General features: G+C 41.0%; 2 protein-coding genes across 3 annotated transcripts; both read right to left on the minus strand.

Moving 5' to 3' along the window:
* Window positions 1-10,070: 10,070 nt before the first annotated feature.
* On the minus strand, window positions 10,071-20,989 carry LOC135587435 (phospholipase D gamma 1-like). 2 transcript variants are annotated; one of them, XM_065078848.1, is made up of 11 exons: window positions 20,801-20,988; window positions 19,094-20,731; window positions 17,781-17,897; window positions 17,100-17,294; window positions 15,426-15,674; window positions 15,274-15,342; window positions 15,022-15,169; window positions 13,154-13,302; window positions 11,734-11,898; window positions 11,077-11,274; window positions 10,071-10,692 (listed from the first exon to the last, which is right to left on the minus strand). In XM_065078848.1, exons 1-11 carry the CDS (start codon window positions 20,879-20,881, stop codon window positions 10,399-10,401), a joined length of 3,303 nt encoding a protein of 1,100 aa, XP_064934920.1. In that variant the 5' UTR covers window positions 20,882-20,988; the 3' UTR covers window positions 10,071-10,398. The 2 variants fall into 2 exon arrangements, with proteins under 2 accessions (XP_064934920.1, XP_064934919.1); XM_065078847.1 differs by having other exon boundaries at window positions 19,094-20,989.
* Window positions 20,990-22,229: 1,240 nt separating this feature from the next.
* On the minus strand, window positions 22,230-25,348 carry LOC135588963 (subtilisin-like protease SBT1.1). The gene is made up of 2 exons (XM_065081291.1): window positions 24,838-25,348; window positions 22,230-24,541 (listed from the first exon to the last, which is right to left on the minus strand). The coding sequence occupies exon 2, from the start codon at window positions 24,534-24,536 to the stop codon at window positions 22,239-22,241; it is 2,298 nt and encodes a 765-aa protein (XP_064937363.1). The 5' UTR covers window positions 24,537-24,541; window positions 24,838-25,348; the 3' UTR covers window positions 22,230-22,238.

The raw sequence follows: 25,348 nt of genomic DNA on the forward strand, positions 1-25,348 counted from the left end.
AGTATTGATTTATCTTATCATAGATAGAAATAATTTTGATGCATCCATGGGAACTATAGCAGCGTCAGAAAGAAGTCACAACTGCAATCTATGGATGGCTGGCCATATAGTTAAGAAATAAAAAGAAGGCAGAAAATGATGTGCATTATAACAAAACAAGTCACACGTGCTGCTTGCATCTGGAAACGTCTAATAGTTATAGTGGCATGTCAGGGAGGAAACTCCGTACAGATCCTTGAAAGCATAGTTACACAGAAACTCCGTATTGGATTAGTATACAATGGTTCATCTTTATCAAGCCAATCTTCTGTGGCATATATGAGCCAGTTAGGTCTTGATGATCCTGTAAAAGAATGCTAGGGGGGTTTGAAGTGATTGATCCGCATCATTGCGAAGAAAATATCATATGGTAACGTTCTCCTGAATGGATAATGTTTTGTTGAAATTTGTTGCCAAGTTGGATGTGACTTGCAGCCATCCAACACTCTATGCTGCATCTACCTCGTGTTGGTACTACGAACGGTCGAATCCAGAAGAATATCCAATAGGCATGATGTAGTTGGCAACGTTTGAAGACTATCGTTGTGTCAATTACGCATGGTGAGAGTACTGTGGACATGATGTCCAGGTGTCCATCATTTGGAATCAAGGTGTTGGCTTTCTGACACCAAGATACTAGCCACCTAGCATCAATGTGTAACGTTTAGGTATTTCAACAAGTGCTCTGGCGCTTGCCTAAGCATTTGGGCGAGGCTGAGGCCTGAGCGCCTCACTTCATTTCTAAGTAGCACATTTGAAAGAGGTGTCGCTTGGGTGCTCGCCCTAGCCAAGGTGTCGGGTGTTTCGGGCGAGTGCTTGGGTTAAACCAGGTGACTGAACCAACGTTTTAGGTTTGGTTCGATATCCGGTGCTTTAGTTGGTTCAATCGAACCAACTAAAGCACTGATATCTTTCCTCTCGCGACTTCCTTAACCCTAACCATGCTCGTCGCTCCCACTGCCACTGTCACTACTTGTCGCTCCCACTCTCGTTGCTCGTTGTCGTTGCCACTATCGTCGCTCCCACTCCCGCTGCTGCCATTGTCATCGATCTCACCGTTGTTGTTGCCATTGCCACTGTTGTCGCTCCCGCTCCTGCTGTTGTTGCTCACTGCTACCGCTGTCATTGCCATTGTCGCCACTCGTCGCTCTCACTCCCGCTATCATTGCTCGCTACTACTGCTGCCACTATCGTTGTCGCTTTTCTCAGTTAACAGTCTCGGTCTTTCCTTACTCACACTCTTCTCTTTCGATAGTATACTATTAACAGTATATTGCTAACTGTATACTAGTAACAATATTTTTATTTATTAGATTAATAATATATTATTTTAATTTTAATACTATTAATTTTTATTTATTTAAAATTATTGTTAGGTTTCAGCATAAATAACAAGTGTACAAAGCAACTCAATAGATTCTCCAATGGCAAAAAAAAAAGGATCCTGTATGGAAGTATAATTATCTAAAGGATCCGAAAGATTTTAATGCAATGACTTACATGTTCTACGATAAGACTACTAAAGGTGATAATTTTCGTACAAAACAACATCTAGTAGGAAATATCAAGAATGCAGCAGCTTGCAAAAAGTGTCAACTCGAGGTAAAAAAAGAGTTGTTGAGTTATATGAATGAAAAGAAGACGCAAGAGAATAAATCTTACGGGAATTTACCAGAAGATAATGTTGAACATCTCAGGGATGAAGAAGAAGATTATTCTATGAGTATTAACCCAAATGAGAAAAAAATATACGACAAAAAAGGAAAAGAAGTTATGAGTATTAAGAAGGGTAAAAAATGACTGATGGATCTATATATATTTCAAGGATCGTAGAAGCAACAAGGGCAAGTAGGAGGCTCAAAATTTAGACAAACAAATATAAGTGGTGCTTGTGATAAATAAGTGATAAATAAATAAGAGGAAGAACAATTCAGCATATTGCTCGCTTCTTCTATCAGGTTGGTCTTGCCCTTAATACAACCCGTTTATATAGTTTTAAAGAAATGATTGAAGCTATTAGAAGATATGGTACATGATTAAAACCTCCAAATTATTATGAGATGCGAGTTCCATTATTGCAAAAAAGTGTTGAATTATACAAATGACTTACTAAAGGGTCATAAAGAATCATGAGCAACACATGGTTGCTCTGTTATATCATATGCTTGGACTAACAGAAAACATAGGAGTATAATTACTTTTATGATTAATTATTTTTTATAGACTATGTTTGTGAAGTCAATAGATGTTTCATTTTTTGTAAAATCTGGAGATAAGACATATAATTTACTTAACAAGTTCACGGAAGAAATTAGAAGATAAAATGTCATTCAAATCATAATTGGCAATGGATGCAATTATGTATTAGCTAGTAATATTCATCTTTTGAATTTTTAAAAATTTTAATTATTTTATTTTTAATTAAATGTGTTAAACTTTTAAGTCTTATCATTTTTGTCATCCTTATCTCAGGTAAATTACTTAAAACAAAAAGTCAACACTTATATTGAACTCGATGTGTGGCATATTGTATTGATTTAATATTGAAGGATATTGGAAAGATCTCAAGCATCAAGAAAATATTAGAAAGAGTAATTTTTGTTATTGGGTTTCTTTATAATCATATTGAGGCTTTGAATATGATAAGAGAATTCACATGTAATAAAGAATTAGTGAGATATAGTATCATCGATTTACTACTTCATTCTTAATATTATAGAGCGTGCATCGTCAAAAACATAATATAAGAAACATGTTTACCTTTGAGAAATGGGTGACAAACAAATGAGCAAATGAAGCAAAAGGCAAGAGGGCTACTAATATTATCTTAATGTCATCCTTTTGGAATCATATAGTTTATATATTAAAGGTAATGAGCTATCTTGTTCGAGTCCTTCAGTTGGTGGATAATGAAAATAAGACTGCATTAAAATATATTTATGAGGTTATAGATAGAGCAAATGAGATGATTAAAAGGTTTTTTAATAAAAATAAAGAAAAATATGAGAAATTTTTTGCAATCATTGATCAAGATGGAATTTTCAACTTCATCATTCCTTTCATACAGTAGGATATTATTTGAACCCTGAATTCTTTTTTAAGATTAAATTTGTTGGGTTTGATATAGAAATTTTGGATGAGTTATATTAGTGCGTTACAAGATTAGTTCCAAGCCTTGAGGTGCAAGATAAGATTATTTATAAATTATCTCTATATAAAAATGTCGAAGGTCCTTTTGGAATTCCGATGGTAGTTCGATCCTAGACAACTACGTCTCCAGGTATTAATAATTTGATATAATTAATTTCATCTATAGTATATTATTATGTTATTGCTAATACTAACATAAATTTTGCACTTGAATAGTGAAGTCTATTTGAAAATTCCACCTTAGCAATTTGCTATCAAAGTACTTAGTTTGGCATATAGTGCTTCGGGTTGTGAAAAAAATTAGAGTGTTTTTTAGTATGTAAGGATCACTAAATATTTTTTGTTTTAATTAATTTATTTATTTAGATATATGTATTAATATATTTTTAAATTATATGACATGACAGATTCACTTAAAGAGAAGAAATCAATTGGAACATCAACGATTACATGATCTTGTTTACATAAAGTATAATCAAGCTTTGAAGGCTTGTCATGATTTGCAAGATAGAATTGATCCAATCTTATTATAAGATACTGATAATTCAAATGAGAGGTTGGTAGGAGAAATGAGGCCAACTTACAAGATGTCGAAGACGAGCTTGTATTTGAAGATGATAAATTGACATAGGGAGATGTGACAAGAGCTTCGGGTGTCGGAGAATTACAAACATATACAAGACAAATGACAAAGAGAAAAATGAGTGCAAAAGCATCAAGCTCGGCTCCTACTATTATTAAAGACATAAAGAATGAAACATATTTAATAAAGAGGATGAACAAGAGGAAGATGATGAATTCAATGAAGATGATTCGTGTGAAAATAATGATAATATTGATTATGACGAATGACTTTGATGTAAAATTTTATTGTTTTAAATTTTGAGACTTTTTGTTAATATGACATTATGATTTTGTACCTTAGATTTTCTTAATTTAATAACATATTTATATTTAAATAATTATATTTATTAATTATATTATATATTTTTATATTTTAGCACATCGCTTCTCTCGGACGAGCGCCTAACGCCTCGGGTATTTTGGGACCTTGGCGCCTTTTAAATCATTGATTAAGGTGTTAGACTACACTTTGGGCCTTGACAAGTATAGCTAGGTCGGGACACAATGAATCAAGTCAATTAAGTTGTATCGTTGTTGAGAGGTGCTTTGGGTTTGTGTCATCTACATCATCATAATGGAGTGTTTCAAGCTATGTCGATCAAGTTGTTGTTGAAAAGAGCTTTATATTGTGTCGACCAAACCCTCATCTACATCATCATAAAGAGTGTCAATTGCACTATCATCATAGAGAGTGTTTCAAGTTGTATATGTCACGTTATCATAGAGAACATGTTGAAGAGAGCGCTTTAGATTATGTTGACCGAACTATCATCGCAAAGATTATCAATCACACTACCATCATAGAGAGTGTTTCAGGTTGTATATATCACACTGTCATTATATAGAACATTTAGGCATGTTGATAAGGAATATATTAACGACCAATCATCATCCAACACCTAAGCACCATGTGAAAGCTATCATGGAAGGAAAAGGTCTAAGTTACCCTCCACCTGTCTGCCCCCGTCTGCCCCCATGGAACAACAGTCCAAGGCAGGTCACCTGGGGTTATCTCCTCCTTGTTGCTCATGAGGACAAAACGTCAAAAGGGGACATTGGGGCAGTTACAACCTGTCCCCTCTGAAACTAGGTATAAAAGCAAACCCTCGGTGTTACACTATGAGGCTCTCTTCCCGAAAAAAGCCAACACCCACTAAGTCCTCGGTGACTAACTTGAATGTTAGTGGGATCGAGTCAGAAAATTTCTCCCAACATCGATCTTAGTGCAAGTACCACCTTGGGGTCACCTCGTGGCCATCTTAGAGCCACCTTGGACACTCCTGCGCCCACGGGTTTGGACTATATCGAGTTGACTAAGACGTCAACGACGATTTAGCGCAAAGAGTGTGATGTCATAGGAATGTCCACCCATCAACCCTCTCAATAAATGCTCAAGCGAGGTGGCCCAACCTCTGACCCATAGCACCTTTATTCAGGGGGTAGTTGTCATCCTTCCCACACGTGGATACATCCACTCTAGCACAAGTGTCGGTGTGGTATTAGCGTTTATTCAATGACACGAGCTTCTCGCCTCAAGGGACGACCTCAAGCAACCTACTTGTCCTCGTCGAGGTGCTCCTGAACCTCACTCGGCAGGAGTATATGCTAATGGGCATAATGTAAGCTATCGCCCCACTCCTGCTTACGTTATCCCAACAAGCAACACCATCACAGTCGTGATCAATACCTCAATCGCCAATGGCACAGACGCCCATTGGGATCTCCCCATTCGACGCGGTGCCAGCATCTTAGGATCGCCCAAGGCCCGTGAAACTACCATCGAGGGAGCACCCCACTCTTGAACCATGAAATTTAATACACCGTCGCACCATTGCTCTGCTTTGCCCGAATTTGATATCAATCGACAGATTCCATGGATGACTCCCTAAGGATCCAAATATGATAAATGGACCAATGCTTAGAAGAGATGCAGCGAGAGTTCTAACAATCTATAGGGGAAAGTCCAATCGATCCCACCTAGGGTCAGTCCCCATTCATTCGGAACATCCAAGAGGAGCTAATCTTGATGAACTTTCACCTCCAATCGATGGAGGCTTTTGATAGTAGTACCGACCTGATAGAGCACACTATCGCCTTTCGGATCCAGATGTTATTGTACGGCACCTCAGACGCCTTGATGTGCCACGCCTTCCAAACAACGTTAAGAGACCGGACATGAGAATGGTACACCCATTTGAAGCCGCTCTTGATCGGCTCATTTGCTCAGCTTGCAAAGGAGTTTGAGCTCTACTTCCTTAAGAATATGCATTTGAGACCATCGACGGTAATGCTTCTCGGACTCAACCAAGGGGAGAAAGAAATAGTATCCAACTTCGTCGTTCGATTTGCTAACGAGATTCAAGGCATGCAAGAAGCACATCTATTGCTTGTAATTTAGGCATTCATGATGGGGCTCAAGCCCTGTCGCTTTTTCTGGTCATTGGTGGAGAGGCCACTGATGATGGTGCTCGAGATGCTCCAGAGGGCAACTAATATATTACCGTTGAGGCAATGGTCTCGAGTAAGCACAAGGAGACATGCAAACGGTTGAGATAGGAGTGACTATCGTCAGTCCCAACCCCAAGGTCACCATGACGAAGAAAAGAATGACCGACCTAGCAAACAACATGAGGCGAACAAGAAATAACTGACTTGAGCTACCTCGCCCAAGGTCTGAGTCGACTCACTTGACATAACTAGAACTAAAGCCTTTTTTATAGATAAAGGAAATGGCTCTTGAAAGACCCTCAACCAATGAAGATACTATTGGAGAGGAGGAACAAATCCAAGTACTACCTCCTCCACCATGATTATGGCCACGACACGGAGGACTGTCATGATTTGAAGGAGCAAATCGAACAACTCATTTGTCAGGAACACTTTAGGATGTTCGTCCGGAGGCATCGGGAACCTTCACCCTGACCTTAAGGGCTAATGGAGATGCAGATCAACGTCATCATCAGTAGATCTATCTTGGGATGAGATAGCTCCTCGGGTCGCAAAGCCTACGCCTAGGCTACTATCAAAAAGTTCCTGAGATCCGAGGACAACTCAGAAATTATCTTAAAGGAAGAAGAGATAAGGTACCTTGACCCAAACCATGACGATGCCTTGATGATCTCCGTGAGAATAATTAATGCTTGAGTAAAGAGGGTCATGATTAACATAGCCTACACGTCACGTTTGGGGGTGAGCCCTACTCCAAAATGGTGATGACCAAATTCATGGTGATGAAATTTTCAATGAGGATCGATATCGAAAAGGTAAGAAGTAACTCGAGAGAGTCGCACTAGTGCTATCTAATTGTGGTTTCCCTACCGAAGAAGGCTTAACCTGAGGCATGGGCGATCAATCCTCGAAATTTTGCCAAGTCTCACTCACATTTGGAGCAGATGGAGTCATTGATCGAGGCACCTATAGACAAAGCTCACCGTGACAGAGAGACAGGCCAAAATGTACCCAAGACGCAGAGGGACAACTTGAAATCCGCCATGGCGCAGGAAGGACTTGAAGCCCTCCACGATGGAGGCACAATCCAAATGTGCCTAAGATGCGTGAGTCCAGAAAATACATGAGAAGAAATCTGCCATGGTAGAGGCACAATCCAAATATGTCCGAAATGTGTGAGTTGGAAAAACTTATCTTGCATGAGAAGAAATCTGTCATGGCAAAGGCAAAGGTCGAATGCGCCCAAGACACGTGAGTTAGGAAAACTCGTCCCGCGTGAGAAGAAATCTGTCACGACGGAGGCATAGTCCAAATGTGCCCAAGACGTATGAGTTGAAAAAATCCGACCCGAGTGAGAAGAAATTCGCCACTATAGAGGGACGGTCTAAATGTGCCCAAGATGTGTGAGTCAAGAAAGCCTGACCCGCATGAGAAGAAATCCGTCATGGCAAAAGCACGATCTAAATGTGCTCGAGATGTGTGAGTTTGAAAAACCCAACCCACGTGAGAAAAAATCCGTCATAGTGGAGGCACAATTCAAATGTACTCGAGATGCATAAGTTGGAAAAACCCATCTTATGTGAGAAGAAATCCGTCATAGCGGAGGCACTATCCAAATGTGCCCAAGATGCGTGACTTAGGAAAACCCTACCCATATGAGAAGAAATCTGCCATGATAAAGGCATAAGTCCAAATGTGCCCGAAATGCATGAGTCGAGAAAACCCAACCCACATGAGAGGAAATCTGCCATAGCAAAGGCATAGTCCAAATGTCCTTGAGATGCGTGAGTTGGGAAAACCTTACTCTTGTGAGAAAAAATTTGCCATGACGGAGGCATAATCCAAATATGCCCGAGATGCGTGAGTCGAGAAAACTTGACTCGTGTAAGAATAAATTTGCCATAGCGGAGGCACTGTCCAAATGTGCCCAAGACGCGAGTCAAAAAAACTCATCCTGCTTGAGAAGAAATCCATCACAATCGAGGCACAATCCAAATGTGCCCGAGACATGTGAGTTAGGAAAACTCGTCCTCCGTGAGAAGAAATCTGTCATGTCAAAGGCACATGTCGAATGTACCCGAGACGCGAGTAAGGAAAACATGTCCCAGTGAGAAGAAATATGCCATAACGAAGGTACAATCTAAATGTGCTCGAGATGTATGAGTTGAGAAAACTCGACTTGCATGAGAAGAAATCTGCCATGGTGGGGGCACAGTCCAAATATACCCGAGACGTGTTAGTCAAAAAAATCTGACTCACGTGAGAAGAAATCTGCAATGGAAAAGGTACGAGCCAAAATGTGCAAGAGACGTGTGAGTTGGGAAAACCCATCCCGCGTGATAAGAAATCTGCTAAGGCAGAGGTGTAGGGCGAAATGTGCCCAAGGCATTGAGGTTGGGAAGCCTGATCACTTCCATAAGAGGCGTAGAGGTCGAGATGCCTTACCCCAACTTCTACTTGAGGTGCATAGGTCAGGACGCTCGACCCTTCACAAAGAGGTCAAGATGCTGATCTCTGCCTTTGCCAAAGGCATAGAGGGAAGGAAGCTCGACCTCTGTCGTTGCAAAAGCACAAAGGTCGAGAAGCCCGACCTCCACCATCACAAGAGGCAAGGAGGTCAAGTCTCACAACCTCCGCTTTCGTCCTTGCCCAAGGCGAAGCCCGACCCTTGCTTCCAAAAGAGGTAAGGAGTTTAGGCCTCGCAACCTTCGCCTCCGTCCTCACCCAAGGCGTGGAGGTTGGGACGCCTAACCCTTGCCTCTGCCCGAGATGAGGAGGTCGAGACGCTCGACCTCTGCCTCCACCAAAGGCATAGGAAGTCGGGAAGCCCGACCTCCCCCATCACATGAGGTGTGGAGGTCACGATGCCCAACCCCCGCTTCTACAAAAGGCACGGAGGTCGAGAAACTCGACCTCTATCGTCATGCAAGGCATGGAGGTTGGGACACCTGACCCTCGCCTCCACCCAAGGCACGAAGGTTGGGACACTCGACCCTTGCCTCCGCCCAAGACATGGAGGTCGGAACACCCAATCTCCGCCATCACATGAGGCGTTAATCGAGAAAACTCGACCTGCGAAAGGAGATCTCGAACGCTCTCATGTCGGATGAACTAAACATCGCATTTTGAACCCGTCTTGCAAGAGCATCGAAACATACCTTCGGGGAGGACAAATGATAGAGAATATATTAACGACCAATCATCATCCGACACCTAAGCATCACGCGAAAGCTTTCATGGAAAGAAAAAGTCCAAGTCACCCTTTACTTGTGTTCCCCCGTGGACAACAGTCTAAGGCAGATCATTCGAGGCTATCTCCTCGATGTCGCCAACGTGGAGAAAATACCAAAAGGAGACATTGGGGCAATTACAGCTTGTCCCTTCCGAAATTAAGTATAAAAATTAACCCCCTCGATGCTATGTTAGGGGGCTCTCTTCCAAAAACAAAAAATAACACCAATTAAGTCCTCGATGATTAACTTAAACGTCGGAGAGATCGAGTAGAAAAAAAATTTCTTTCAACATCGATTTTGGAACATATACCACCTCAAGATCACCTTGAATATCTCCTTAGACACTTGCGCTCTCGGATTTGAATATGTCGTGTTGACTCAGATGTCAATCACGCTGTCGGCACATAAAATGCTTTAGGCCTAAGAAAACCTAATATGATAGTTGAGAAAGAAAATGGCATGCATTACAACAAAACAAGCCACACATGCAGCAACTGTAGCAACATTTGAAGAAGTCACATCTGCAACCTATGGAAGATTGATCTGATTGTTGAGAAAGGAAAAGGCAGAAACTAGTGGCATGCAACTGGTAACGTACAATAATTATAGTGGCCTATCATGAAGTGGCTCTGTACAGATACTTAAAGCATACATACACAGAAACATTATAGTGTGTGAACCCACCATATCGGATCGGTATACAATGTTTCATCTCTATCAAGTCAATCTTCGGTGGCATATACTAACAGTCAGACCTTGTTGATCCTGTACAAGGATGCTGGGGAATGTGGCTGAAAATAATCAAAATATTCATGGTCTCCTGCTGTACATAACAATCTACATCGGCAACCGAAAATCTAGCCCAGCGATGAAGTGGTTGGTCCGCATCATTGTGAAAACAAAATCATATAGTAAGATTCTCTTGAATGGCAAAAAATGACCCACAGATTTTGCCACCAATGTCTGGGAATGTCTCGTGTCCAGGAAGAGGTTTCACCTTGCCTTTCCTATTGACATCCACTGGATACTTTAGTAGGTGGCCCCTTATTTCAGTAATCTCATCGGCCACGTATTGGCTCCAGTTAAACTGACCCATGTCACGAACTCGCCTCATGCATTCAAGGCTCTCCGGATGGTTAAAACATTCCTCTATAGTTCCAATGTGCTCAGCCCACAGCGACATTCTATAACCAAAAATCTGCATGTTTGACCAACCACCAATCAAATCGATGACATAATTGATTATATAAATATACTATCTAGCTTGAAGAAAGGTGTGAAAGCCCCATGTAGACCCAGCAGAAGGATTAGAAGATGATCTTAAGTTTACTTAGCCAAGGCATTTTATGGTTGAAAGAACAGAACTGGAGTTAAAAATGATTAAGTAGCTGATGAAACAGATTAATTGAAAAACCAAATGCAACCTTCTAAAATTAAATGCCCAGTGAACCAACGGTTGATCAATTGTTTTGGTAATGAAATAGGCCTACAGCATGTATAAATGACCGTAAACATTAGAAGAGGTATACTTAACTTAGGGATGTGACAGTAAAACAACTGGATTTAGAATTATAATCCATACCTGTCCACGAGGACTAGAGAGCTTTCTTGCCCGTGTATGCTGAGGTTGGTACGCACCCATTGCAATCTCAGTGTCCCTGGTACCTTCCAAGGACCTCTGGTTGATGTTTGCTGATCCCAGTATCACATACTCATCATCCACTATCATACCCTTTGAGTGCACATAGATCATGAAGCGTCTGTTCTTCTTGGCAAGCGCCTGAAGAAGTTATAACTGTTCTGTTAGATTCTGGATAATTGCTTTCTATCTGATGCAGATTCTATTCAGGAATTAGGAGTGCATGCAATTGTCAGCTCTTAGCAAATATTGAGTTCTATCTATCATCAAATCAGTAGGATTTTATTTCTAAAGATCATGCAACAAAATGGGCCATTATATAACACAATGAGGATGCATTATTCTGTGGGAATTGTGATCCTAACTAGTCTGGTAAACGAACCACTTGATAAAACTTTTCGTATATAATTAGCAAACTAAGATGATCATTAGGCTCTTAAAAAATTTTAAAAAAGATGATCATTAAGCTAACACATCAAATTCACTACTTTTACCACTTAATGCCATCAAATAGAACCATGCTTGCGGAGTTGTGAATAGGAAAATATAATCAGTAGCATGAACTGTAAGTTTCTGATAAGAATAAAAGCTGGGAGTTACTTGAGAAGAGGTTTCTGCATTCCGACTTGAATTGTTTACATCTGGAACTTCACGATTACCAAGGCAAAAGAAGTTCAAATAATCTTGTGGCTCATACGTATTTTCAAGACCAACTTCTTTCAAGGCTGTGTAGATCGTCTCATACATCATTTGCATAGTTTTGTTCTGCAGTGATCAACAAAAACCATATCAACAGTAACATAAATGCAATTTTCAAGTTAAGGTAAAAAATATCATCACTGATAACTAAAAACATGGAAAGGACGCAAATACATTTGACATGCAGCTTGAGGAACACCAAAAGATGCATATTGTATACAGAAGAAAAATAAATAAATAAATTGATAATGACATTTCAAACAAAAATATTCCTTTCTTCCTTAGTATATATTATTACTAAGTTACCACTAGAAGGCAAGCCTTCATACAAGAATAAAGTTCTCCATACTGAGGTGGGTATTATAAATTCAAATTGTTGTTATTGTCTCCACACCCTGGGCAGGCTGTATGCTGCATACATCTGGTTCTCTCAGCCTGGCAATGAGCCGTGTGCATTGGATTTTCCTCTATTACCAAACCATTGTTACTTGGTTGATGATATAAGGAATACAAGAAAAGAGAAACATATGATCAAAATCACATATAATTGCCAAGTTTGAAGCAATCCACAATACAACATATGCTTATACAAATACAAATGCTCTTAGATAATCCATTCTTTGCTTAATCATATGTGGTAAGAAAACTATGTGGTAAGTAGCAAAAATGCACATTCACTTACTAATTCTGCTACCTTGTTTATTAAGCATTCACTGGTCATCCTTGTCAGATTAAGGTGAGAATAAAAACTGAGTTTGCAAAATACATTGAACTTCTCAAAAATGTTCATTTGTTAGCCTAGCCATGTGTTGGCACAGCTCAATACCATGCATGCTAAAACCATTTTGGCTGGCACATGCCGACATGCATGACAGCCATGGTTATATACAGGATCATGCTAGGCAATCTCAGTCCCATGATTAAATGATAAGAGATCCATCAGTACAATCAAGTAGCAATGAATGTTCAGAAGAACCAATATGGAAACATGTCAAGTGAATTAATGAATGAAATGTTATCAAGAAAAGCATGAGAGAAGCCCTGATATCCATAAAGATCTAATAGCCAAGGGATATCTAGTGAAGAGCTGCAATCAACAGTTATTTATATCAATGATAAGCTAAAATTTCCAACCTATATCATATTCTACAAAGAGATAATGGTATACAGAAAAGAAATATGTAGGGCATTCTTATCATAAAGAAAATTCCAGACTAATCTAAAAACATCAGAAAACTAAAAATTCTTATTCTATGGCTAATTTGCACAACCATCATAGGTTTATGATGCACAATCTAATTCGAAGTACATAGATCCTAACCTGCCAAAACAGAATCCTTTGTGTAGGAGCACCAGTTGGATTACCCTCAGGCCACATGGGGATAACAATATATGCAGAGAACCTCTCCTTTGCTCTGATTTTGTTAGCAATTTTGAGAGCAATTTCAATTGGTATCAGATTATTAGCACCTATAAGAGCAAAATTCATTTTACAAGTCAAAAGATCACGAAGGAATCAACATGAAGTTCATAGACAAATTGTCTGCATGGGATCAATACAAGGAATCACAAGGAACTAAAAAGAAATCATCGCCGTTTACATAAGGATCACACCAATGTCAGGTTTATACATAGTGTTATCCTTGGAAACAGAAAATTTGTCTCAATGACTTGTGCACAAATATAATTGATCTAAACAACTGTATAAAGCAATCAACATTATGAAATCATATTTGACATATGTGCTTGTAAAACTAGCAAAGAAGCATATTGAGTTTGACAAGTTTGCATATTCCGATGTGTGGTTGGCAACCTGAAGGTACTAGAATACTGAATACAAGCAAGATACTAGAAGTTGCACTTAAAAGTTCAATTTCTATGCCACGTTTTTAGATGCTAAAGGCAAAGGCTGAATAGAAAATTGTAAAAAATACAGATAAACAGAGTTTAAAAGAAAAAACTAAAATGCTAAAGTTATTGGTGAAGTCAATCCATATTTTCACCCAAAAACTTGGAGATATCTAGTCAGCAAATGATGATTACCTCGATTCATCATCTAATTCCTCGAGATACTGACAATAAATTACATCATAATCATAATTAATATTTTTAATATATTGCTTATTAAATTACAAATACAAATTTTGATCATGAAAAATCAGACATGTATAGTGATGACAAAAGAATGTCATGCTTGAATAATGACAAAATCAGTCAGGTACAGCATCACAACATTGTCTAGGTACCCAAATATGTTCCTATGTAATTTTGGAAAAAAAAAAAAAGTATATTCTGGTCTATTGACAAGTTTGGATATTTTCAGAAAGTTTACCACAGTTGGCTGCCTTTGTTTCAGCAAGCAAGGATATTTTCAGAGATTTGATGATATATGATTCTACTGCTTTTGCAGCATGATCACTAATAAGGACCCCAAAATCCAGAAACATGAAAAAACAAAGGCATGAACTCCAATTTCTCGAAGGACTAATGATCTAACACAAGTAGGCTACATCCAACTTCAAAAGTTTTATGCACACCGATTTTAGCAACTAATATTTTGGAGCCCCATTGCAAAAACCCTCCATTTCTTCTAAAATTATCAACCGAGAAAAATAACGTCACAAGAAAGTCTACTACAGTCCACACAAAGTTCTGTGGCATCATAAATGCTGGTAGATTAGCAAATTAGATACTTGTACCTACTGCAGCATAATTGACAGCTTGATCCTGACTGCTGAGGACCATTTGAAGCATTATAACTAGATGACTGATTACACTTTCATTCCCATTAATTTGTTTTCAATTGAAATCCTTAGCAATCTCAATCAAATACTTAATAGTTGAATATTGTAACTTACTGATGACAAGTAATTTAAAAACCAATAAGAGAACATATAAAACATCTCATTATATTCAGTGTAAAAGACAGTGCAAAATCCGAAACAAGCTATAAAACAAATTGAAAAAAACTAATTTTATCTAATTAGAATTTTGTAGCAGATTGTAAATTATGTAAATTAATAAGCTTCAGTTCTCTATCAGAATATCCGATGCCTGTTTTAATAAAAGGCAAATAAGTTTGCTTTCTATTGTTGGTGTAGTACAATGTATTCCATGAAATTTGTTTTTGCATATAACAAGGCGTGCTTCTGAATCAAATACTTGATTATAAGCCATGTTGATGCTTACCTAAGTCTTTGTTTGAATCCCAATTAAATGATGATCCCAGGAAGTATTGATTCTCAATGTAAATGAAGTGTTGAGCAGCTCGGATGGCATGAACATAAGCTCTATGGATACTCATGTCAATCAGTACGTTCTTCCCACAAACGAGGTTCTGTTGGACAGAAGTTTTTCATATTTGTTGTGACAAGATAGCAGGACCGGTAACTATTCAGATTTCAAAGCAAGAGTTCATTGATTGATGAAGACGATATATACCTTTTTAGTAGCATCTCTTGGATCCTTAGGAAAACCTTTCACCGAATTTGAATCAATGGATCGGAAAATCTGAAATTTCAACAAAGGAAATGTAAATGTCATTAAACAAATACTCATTTGAAAACTTCAGGAAGTAACTAGCACAATACCACCTGAACATGCCAAGTCTCCGGATCATTATCATTCATGAATAACAAATCATCAACCCTTAAAATATCTGGGATTTTTTCAATAATGAGCAATGCATCATCTGATGATTTCTTCAGTTTTTTGATCCCATGGTGCTTTGAAGCTTTTAACCAACGCTCCTCAAAATTTTTCAAAACATCATAAGCTGCTGGACCATCAATCTTAGAGTGCAAATCATGCCATGGTTCTCTTGGACCGCTGTCATCAGAATTCTACAAGGAAACATTTGATAGAATAAAATTTATTATCCACACTTACAACAAGCAAATTATAATAGTGTTGCATGGATTAATTGTTCATGTTTCATACTTGGTAAAATAATCAAGAAGTTTAAACATAGGAACAAGAGAAAAACCAGTAGCTTACACTTTTGGAACACTCATGAAAAGCACAAACAAAATCAAGATTCAAGAACTACATATGACAAAACCAAGAAGCAGCTTAAACTACTCAGGTTTAAGCTGAGATTATGCAGGTTTCAAGTGTTGTGTTTTAAATTCCTAAGTCTATATTTCATTTATTTTGACATAATTTTCATGATAAATCATATAAAGAAATGATGCTGTATCTTAGACGCCTTTCTGGGTTATAGTAGATGAGATTAACAATGGGCTAACAGTTATATATAAATTGTAGAGGTACCAGCTTGACGTGCTGACAATTCATTGTAGGACAACCAGAATTATAAATGCTTAGCAACCTCAGCTAAGGTAAAAAAGTAACTTTCTGTTGATTGAGGCACTGCTTCAATTGAGATCACTAACTTATTGTTATCTTGTCCTCTTTGAAAATGTGCAATCTACTTCTGTGTTATTTTCTATGAATAATTGACATAAGAATTATGAATTCTTGGGCTGACTTCTAACTAGAAATTAGATTTGATGCTGAACCATGTTGGCTTGTTCAACATTAAGAGTTCTACTGCTGTTTAAAACTTGCTTATTTTGGACAAGGTCAGGAGAGTTTAATTTCATCCAGGATGATACGTAGGTAGCTTTTAAGGTCTTCAGACACATGAATGATGGTGAGGAATTCACTACAAAAAGAGAAAAAGAAATTCAAGCTCTTTCAGAAAAATTTGGGATTGTCAACGAGAAGCTTTCAAACATGAAGCATAAGCCAATCCATCTTGTTTATAGAAATCTATTAATCACATTAATTTTGCCAATCCATCTTGTTTTTAGCGATAAAAATTAGAAATTATTCATTGTTCATAACTTGGGTATCATGATTATGTTGCCTGTTCGTGACTTAGGTGATCAAGGTTCGAGTTGTGGAGATAGCCTCTCAAATTGGAGTGAAGCTACTATGCTAAGATTTACTCTCCTCAGATGCCACATTGGTGAGAGCCTTGTGCAATGAACCATCCATTTTGTATTGGAACTATGGTCTCTTGTCACAACAACTGAATCATTATAGCTACCTACCAAACCACTTTCCACAGTACAGTTGCTTTTCCTTTTCCCTTCTTTCAGGTGTTCTAAACTGCTACTGATTATGTAATTTATTAAATTCTGCCTACACAGTATGAACTGCCAATTAGTTTAATAAAATAGCAAAAGAGAAGTCAATCCATATGAGCAAAATAATCAGCAAGATGAAAACTGTTATCAACATAAAGAATGTTGAGAAGTTACCACAAAATTAGGATTATAATAGTCATCCTTATGCAGTGTTTGCAGTGTCCTGAACAAAGAATGTTTAGGAGTGTCATATCGCCCGCCACATAAATCAAGCCCTCCAACAAATGCTATTATTTTTCTTTTCCCATTACCAGCATCAGCATCCACAATCACTTGTTTCTGATGATGAGTATAGATAGCTCCTGTTTCCTGATATCAAGGAAAGTAAAATCAGTATCTCCACATAATATGTTCAGAGAGGCCACAATATCTTTTATTCTTCGAGTGAGACAATTATGCAGATTTGTAGAACATTCAATTGATTCATAAGTCTTCTACAAAATATTTGTGGCACAACATTTGTAGTTGAGCCATGCCAAAATTTGCCATCTCTTGCTATGATATACCAACACATGACCAGGCCAGTTTTTTAACTATGCCATGAACAGAGATGTGCTGACACACACAGCATGTAACGTGAAAAAAGATGTTGCACAACCCCATTCGACAAAACAGCAAGCCATGACTAAAATCATATTTTCAATAGTTTACATTTGCCAAATTCTTGGAGTAAGAAATAATATAAATGATTTGGGAGCTATATATACACCAAGCACAACAGAGTGACAAAAATAGACCTGACAATAACAATTTCCATGCAATGATCAAGGAAATAAATCAATGATGGGTAGGAACCTGTTGTTTTACAATGCCGTGTCTTTTACCAGCTGAGCGAGGACAAAGCAGCACCTGCACTGAAGAGTGCTTGAAAAAACGACGAGTCTCCTCATCACGGGTTCCCATTACGCCATTCTGCATATGCCACTCTTGTGAGAAAAAGATCAAGTGATTTTTAATAAAAACCTACAGAAGCTAGAGCACCATAACAGATCACAATGGGAGTTTGAAAGTTAACTAATTGGCAAGAAACAAAAAAATCTGACGATACACACATTAAACATAGCATCAGTATACATGATCCTTTGCTCCAAACCATCATCATGCACAAGAAACAAGATTCCAACATAAGCTTATCTGAATGAGAAACTACATTTCCAGAAGGTTGCAGTTCCAGTTGATTAAATCAGAAACAATAATATCTTTCTTTGAATCAAAATTAAAAGAAAGTGAATATCTAATCTCACTATTATGCGTACAGCCTCACAATTGAAAGCCATGGAAATTTTCCCGCAATTACAGAATTTCCTATGAGTGTCAAACTATTAGGTTAAGGTTTAACTCTTAATGAAAGTAACTGTTATGCAAAGATTCAAAGAAAAGTTTTCATCTATGATTTTGAAATCAATTTTCTTGAAACTGAAAAAAAACAATATGAAGATTAATTACATTAGTCGAAGACAAAGATTAATGAGGGTGGTGTTCCATCGACAGGGACAGAAATATGGAAGCTGAAGGCACGTTCAAGAGTCAGATTTTGCCAGGAGTCATGAAGAAGATGTTGACACATAAGAAAAAGGTCGTAGTCATACAAATATATTTCTTATTATGTTGTAGAGCAGAATATGAACGTATTAGGATACCATTGTTATATAAACCTCACAAGTGCTTGTTTCTGGCTATAACATATTAATCATCTATTAATAAATAGTACCTGAAATGCTTTAACACTTAGAAATTTTTCAAGAAGAAGGCAGCTTTCCATGTTATGTTTGGTGGTTCTCGACTCACTGAGTAGTCAATGCTCTACAAGCTTTAAACTCAACAGCTATAGGATTTGAGAAGCATCAAAGTGCCTAAAAGATCTACCTAAAGATGCAGACTGCAGGCAAAATCCTGGAGTAATGCAAATGAAGGAAACAAAATGGACAGTATGATGTCCAATCAACTGCACAAAATTGTCATGAAAAGCATGTGTTTTCTTTTCTGCAAAGTGCCATGGTTGTAAGATTGTATTCAAAACTAATCAGAGGATATCAATCAGAAGAACAAATGAAGCATACAACTTATGTAGACATAAGGCAACTTATAGGAAACAGAATGGATCTTACTGTTCGAAAGCCCAGGATGTTCCTAGATGTCGGATCATCCCATACTAGAAGAAGCACTCTCACTCCTTCCTGTGATTTAGATCTCAGTAAATCCCCAAGGATAGGAGATGACAAACCGTCAGGACCTCTTACGAGCTGGACTGTGTGAAAAACTGACCAACCAACAATGTATATCAAACGGCGAGCCTGGCTTATTGCATTGAAGATGTCATGCCAACACTTGCCATGTTCGTAATGCATCCCATTTCCCAGCCTTAGGTCCGGAAGACAACCATCAGGCACATGAGCATCCTGATAAAGCGTGACCTTCCCACCTTTTCTGAGAGGAAAATAGGTATCAGGCACGCCACAGTAGTGAGGACCAGCGCCAACTCCTTGACGGTAAATGCTGAGCCTCTCCATTGGTATATACTGTATCGATAACCTCAAGACACTGCCAGGCTTGCATTGCTTCCCGTTGGGACCCAGAATTTGGTAAGCCCCTTCCACCTTCTGACCGGAGTAGATCTGCTCTGCTGGGATCGAAACCACGCCGATGAGCTGCGCTCCGACAACGTCGCTGTCCTTGACCACGAACTGCACTTCGGCGGCATGATGCGCTACCGGAACATTGAAATGCTGCATCCAGACAGGGTTCTCGCTGTTACTCAACACATATGTCCTACCAATAGCCGCACCAGACACTGTTATGGTCACGTACGGGTCGCTGGTTATCGAGGTCATCTGCTCCACCTTGCCGGTTATGGTGCCCGTAATCCGAGGACCAAGAAGGTCTCCCAAGGTCTTGGAGAACAAGTCCATGTTGGGGAGGTTCTTGGCGTCCATCACCCAGATGTCGAGGTTCCCATGAAGCAGCAGAACCTTCAGCGACGCCCGGCCTTTCGACGGCGACGCTCCAACGAACGGCACGATCGCCCCGTGCTGCGACACGCCGAAGGAAGCCGGCGGCGGCGCGGAGACCGGCGTATAAGGCGAGAAACCCCCGGAGGAGGAGGACTGGTGCTGGTAACAGTCAACACCCGGGCGGTGATGCGACGAAACCGAGCCCGGGGGCGCGCCGGAGGACTGATCGGAGAGGCGGACGTTCGCGAGGAGATCGTCAATGGGGTAGATCGACGAGGAGGAGGAGGAGATGGAGGATTGAGCGGAGAGGACAGCATGCTCGGATGGCTCATGGTGGGAGGAGGAAGCGGTGTGGTGGAAGCCGGAGGAATTGGGGTCGTAGGGAAGAGAGTGGGGGTAGATGTAAGGGTGGGGGTTGTTCTGGGGACTGCAGTAGGGATCGTAAGAATAGATCGGCGGGGCGACCGAAGGGGGCGGAGGAGGAGGGTAGGACGACGACGGCGGTGGAAGGTAGTGGAAGGAGCCGGAGTGGTTGAATTGCGGTTGCGGGTCTTGTGGGGACGGGAAGGAGTTGGAAGGGTAGAGATAAGGCGGTGGAGGTTGGTACGGGCTTTGGTATGGGTTGGGGACGGGAGGAGGTGGAGAAGGATGATTTGGGTAGCCGTACGGAGAGTAAGGATACGGATTATCCATCGACTTCTTCTTCCTCTGCTTCTCCCACCACGCAGTGCTCTGCTGCTCCGGCTTCTTGATCGCTTTCTTGGGCCAGAAGAAAGAAGGCGAGGAGACGCCGGTCTGAATCAATTTACGCGTGAGGAAGAGGCAAGAGGAAAGTCGGTGGCTGAGAAGATGGCGTGAGTTTACCTTCTCCTCCTCGAGAAGAAGGGAAGGTGGGGAAGGCACGACGAATTGGAGTTGGTCTTGAACGCGATGATCTTTATTCATCCGCACGCCGCCACGACGGCCGAGAAAGCCCGGGTGCGATGTCCGAATCGGCAGGGCGGAGTCGCCCACGCCTTCACCCGGCGATCACGACTTTTCGCCAATCAAGAACCGACAAGAAAAAGCCGTCGGGTGAATCGATTCGCCGAGAACAGTGGCAGATGTTTACGTGGCCTTAACCAGACCAAAGTCAGAAGACGGATGTTTACCGACGGATGCTACTTACCGTAGTCATCCTAATATCTATATTTTCGGATTTTTTTTAAAAAAATATATTTTCTTTTTATTTTTTAAATAATATTTTTATTTAAAAATACCTAAAATATTCTTTACAAGTTTTTTCATTAATTTTTTTTATCATTTTTAATTATTATAATATTTTTATTTAACTCATTTATATTAATTTTTTAATAATATTTATAGTATTTTTTTATTAATTAACTAAAAATATTATTAATATTATTAAAAATACTATAAGTGATTTTATACATGTCTCTTTAGTTGTCATTACTTATTAATAATTATAATATTATATTTTTAAATTTATAATTAATTTGATTAAGGTTAGAAGTCTATTTATATCATTTATAGTATTTTCAAGTAAATTTTAAAGTATTTTTATTATGATGGTCAAAGCATTGGAACAAGTCAAAACATTGGTGAAAATATCTTTATGAAGTAATTTAAGTATTTTTTAAACAAAAGATACTATTTAAAAATAAAATGAGATATACTAATTGAAAAATATTCTAAATGTAGATATTTTCTATAGAAATCGTCCTACTTAAATCAATATACTCTCTGGGGTCCGCAATTCCTATACATGTCTCTATTATACGACTCGTGGTTAGCACGAGTTCACTGGGCACGCAGATGGGATGACAAGCTGGAGAGCGTCCGGTGGATCGATGCAGGGAGTGGTTACGATGAACGTGAAGGGTTGATATATATTGCACGAAAAGATGGGCAGATTGATTAAAGGCACGATAGGACCAAGCCCACGTGTTCGCTGGTTGTTGCTCTCATTTCAAAGACGTGATATGGACATGCCCATTTGTGTCAAGAACATAAATTAAATTATATCTCATTTAGAACCTTTCAGTTTTGGGATAAAATAATATTATCAAGAAAATTAATATCATACTACAGTGAAAGACAGTAGGATTGATTGAAAATAATCTTAGAGAGGAGGAAAAAACACCTTCCTATGATTGATAAATGTCTACTGATGTAACCATCACCCATATCAATAAAATGGATTAATTATGACATCAGATCGTATATCGTCATATGTTATATCGATTATACATATCCACGTTTTATAATCTTCGCCAAAACGTTAATAGAAATCCCTAGCCATCTATTGCCATGTCACTGTGACAGGACTGCGAACTGTAGCGTCGTCACCCACCCATGCCAACTCCCCAAAACCAGAACCATGACCACCTACAGTAGAAAACGTCACCATGTACCTCATCTTCTGCCCAACCTTGTTGAAGGTCAACACCTTCGGCTTCACCGTAATCCTCACGCCCTGTGGCTCGCGTACATTCACTGTGTATCCGCACGGCGCCTGCCCCACGTTGGTCACCGTCCTTGTGTGTGTCAGAGTAGCTTTCTTTCTCCCACTGTCAAATAGCACCGAGAACGAAGGATAATTCAAGTCCCGTGCTCGAATGATCTTGTTCTTGGGGCAGTTGTACTTCTTCCCCGCGAAAGTTGCCAGTTGCTGGGGTGTGTACTTCAAGCTACAGAGATAGTTGAGGTAGTCATCTGGGGCAATGTCATAGATCAGGCCTGGTTTGGAAGCTTTCTCTGGGTCGACATGGCCGGATCCCAGAACGAATGGCGTCGCAGGCAGTCCAGTGCTCACGTCAATGATAGAAGCATTTTGGCTGTCTACAGAAAAAGCAGTGGTCATCAGTGCTGATCTTATGGCGGCCGGAGACCAATCGGGGTGCAATGATTTGAGGAGTGCCGCAAGCCCGCTTACGTGTGGGCAAGACATGGAGGTGCCGGAGATTATGTTGAAGTTAACCCTCCTTTGATCGCTGTCGACAAGAGAAGGGCTCACAGAAGGTGGCCATGCCGCTAATATGGCCACGCCTGGTGCCGTAACGTCGGGCTTTATGATGTCTGGTCCGACCAAGCTCGGCCCTCGCGACGAGAATGCAGCCATCATTGGCGCAGTTTTGCCATAAACCGTGCCCTGGAAGGTGATCATGGCAGTAGGCGTCTTCGACGAAGCGATGTAGCTTTTGATGGCCGTGGTGGCGGCAGCCCCTAAAGATGAGGCGGGCAGAACATGTAGATCGGCGAATAGCTCTTCTCCTTGCTCTTCGGAGTTCAACAAGAGCATCGCAACGCCTCCTGCGAGCTTAACTTGCTCGCCCTTCTCCGTCCGGCTGATGAGGCCTCGATCACAGAGGACCATCTTTCCCATCACACGCTTCGACGAGAGGGAACCGGCAATGCAGAACCGGGCCCCTCGCCCGCCGGCGGTGTCACCGTAGACGATCGGTACAAGTTCCGTAGGCTTCCCCGCGTAAAGAGACGCACCTTCGAAAGTACGGCCATCGCCGAGCTTCACTGAAGTCGGAAACCGTCGGTCGAGGTAGCTCGCAGCGACTGTCATGATCCACGGGGCAGTGTTGCTCACGGTGGACTCGTAAGGGCCTGAGTTACCGGCCGAGCAGGAGATGAACACGCCTTTGCGGACAGCCCCAAAGGCAGCAATGGCGACGCTGTCGGAGTAGTACTCTCGAGATCCACCGCCAAGGGAGAGAGACAGAACGTCGACCCCGTCCGCCACCGCTCGATCCACTGCAGCTAGTATGTCCGAACTGGCACAACCTGAGTTCCAGCATGCTTTATAGGCTGCAACTCTAGCAGTATACCTCATCCCTTTCGCTGAGCCCTTGGCGTTGCCAAGAAGACTTGCACCGGCGACGATGTTGCCGGCCGCAGTGGAAGCAGTGTGGGTGCCATGCCCTTGCGAGTCCCTAGCCGACCGGTACTCGTTAGTCTCGTTTATCCTGCTTCCGACGGCCTCATAACCTTTCCAAAAGGCCCGGGCGCCGACGAGCTTCCTGTTGCAGTTGCTGGCGGAAAAGCCTCTGCCGGCCTCACAAGCGCCTCTCCATCGACTGAGGTTGACGCCGGAATAACCGGTGTCGCTGAAGCTAGCATGTTCCGGCCAAATTCCAGTGTCGATCACACCGACGACGATGTCGGAAGCTAAGTTGCGCGAGCTCCAGAGGCCTTTGCCAGGGTTTAGGCCTAAGAAGTCCGGGCTGTGCGTGGTATGGAGATGGATCAACTCGTCAGGGTATGCCGTGAGGACTCCATCGAGCTGTCGAAGGGACTCCGCTTGTTTGGCCGACAGTGTGGCAGCAAACCCGGAGAGGGCAGTGTCGTAGACGTATAGTAGCTGAGGTGCCGGTTCTGCGTCTCCCTCTCCGCGCGAAAGCGAGAGGGAGTCGAGCACGGGTTGGGGCCATCTGGTGGCTCCACCGAGGGAGTCGTCGAGAGCTGCGATCTCAGTGGCATCCATGTGGACTATGTAAGTCCGTCTCTTCATCGAGGTGTATGCGTATGGATGTACTTGCGCCATCAGAAACTGCACAACCATCAGCATCAGGGATAAAGACGGGACCATTTCGCCTGCAAATAGACTAAATATCAGTTCTGAAGGTCCACATGTTGATCTACGCGATGGCAGCTCAAGTAGAATTTTCACCATAAACAAGAGGGTGAAGTTGGCATAGACTAATCGTGCACAGATTATGTAAACTAAAGATAGAAGTCACGATGCTCATCTCAATCTCCACCAACAAGAAGAAGAACTAATGCTAAGTATTCCAATTGTCAAACCTGTCTTCTGGAACAACATGCAAATATATAACTCAGACCTTCCATAGAATATCTCTAGGGCACAAACAAATTGGGACGGTGCATACCTGCTCGCAGGGACAGAGGGGGCAAAGCGTTCGGGTCAGGATCACCAAAACAGAGCAGAGGAGACACTTAAATAGAGAGAAAGAGGAAAAGATCACAGAGATTAATGATGATACGAATGAAGCAAAGCGATGATGCTCGGTGCCATGCTACCAACAAAGAGATTCGATCCCATGCCGATGCATAGGCGTGCACTGTCGCTGGTCCAGTCCATGGGAGGGACTCCGCGGCACCCGTCTTCGCGCACAAGCAAAGAGCGGTCTCGCCTGTTGCTGCGATGGGAAGGGAAATGATAGCGCGAGCCCATGCCGTGCGTGGGTGGAGGATTGGGGTGTTTCGATCATGGCCGGCCCTGCTCGAGCAGTGGCCGCACCATGCAGTGTGGTGTGAGTGGGAGAGCACATGCAGTGGCTGCACGGCTGTGCAGGGAGAATGTGACGAGGATGAGTCTGGGGGCGATCAAATCGTGGAGCAACATGTAGCGAGTTCCACGGAGAGCTTGGCGGACGCTGC

Source organism: Musa acuminata, chromosome BXJ1-8, assembly GCF_036884655.1.
Source record: "Musa acuminata AAA Group cultivar baxijiao chromosome BXJ1-8, Cavendish_Baxijiao_AAA, whole genome shotgun sequence".
Lineage (NCBI taxonomy): Eukaryota > Viridiplantae > Streptophyta > Magnoliopsida > Zingiberales > Musaceae > Musa > Musa acuminata.

What these genes read in the sequence shown, in the direction of transcription:
- LOC135588963 (XM_065081291.1), bottom strand. Translation starts at nt 24,536, where the DNA reads ATGGTCCCGTCTTTATCCCTGATGCTGATGGTTGTGCAGTTTCTGATG.
- LOC135587435 (XM_065078847.1), bottom strand. Translation starts at nt 20,881, where the DNA reads ATGAATAAAGATCATCGCGTTCAAGACCAACTCCAATTCGTCGTGCCT. An exon ending in AAAGGATTCTGTTTTGGCAG is followed by an intron (nt 11,899 to 13,153) that starts GTTAGGATCTAT and finishes TGATCACTGCAG; the next exon opens with AACAAAACTATGCAAATGAT. An exon ending in TCTCTAGTCCTCGTGGACAG is followed by an intron (nt 10,693 to 11,076) that starts GTATGGATTATA and finishes TCAAACATGCAG; the next exon opens with ATTTTTGGTTATAGAATGTC.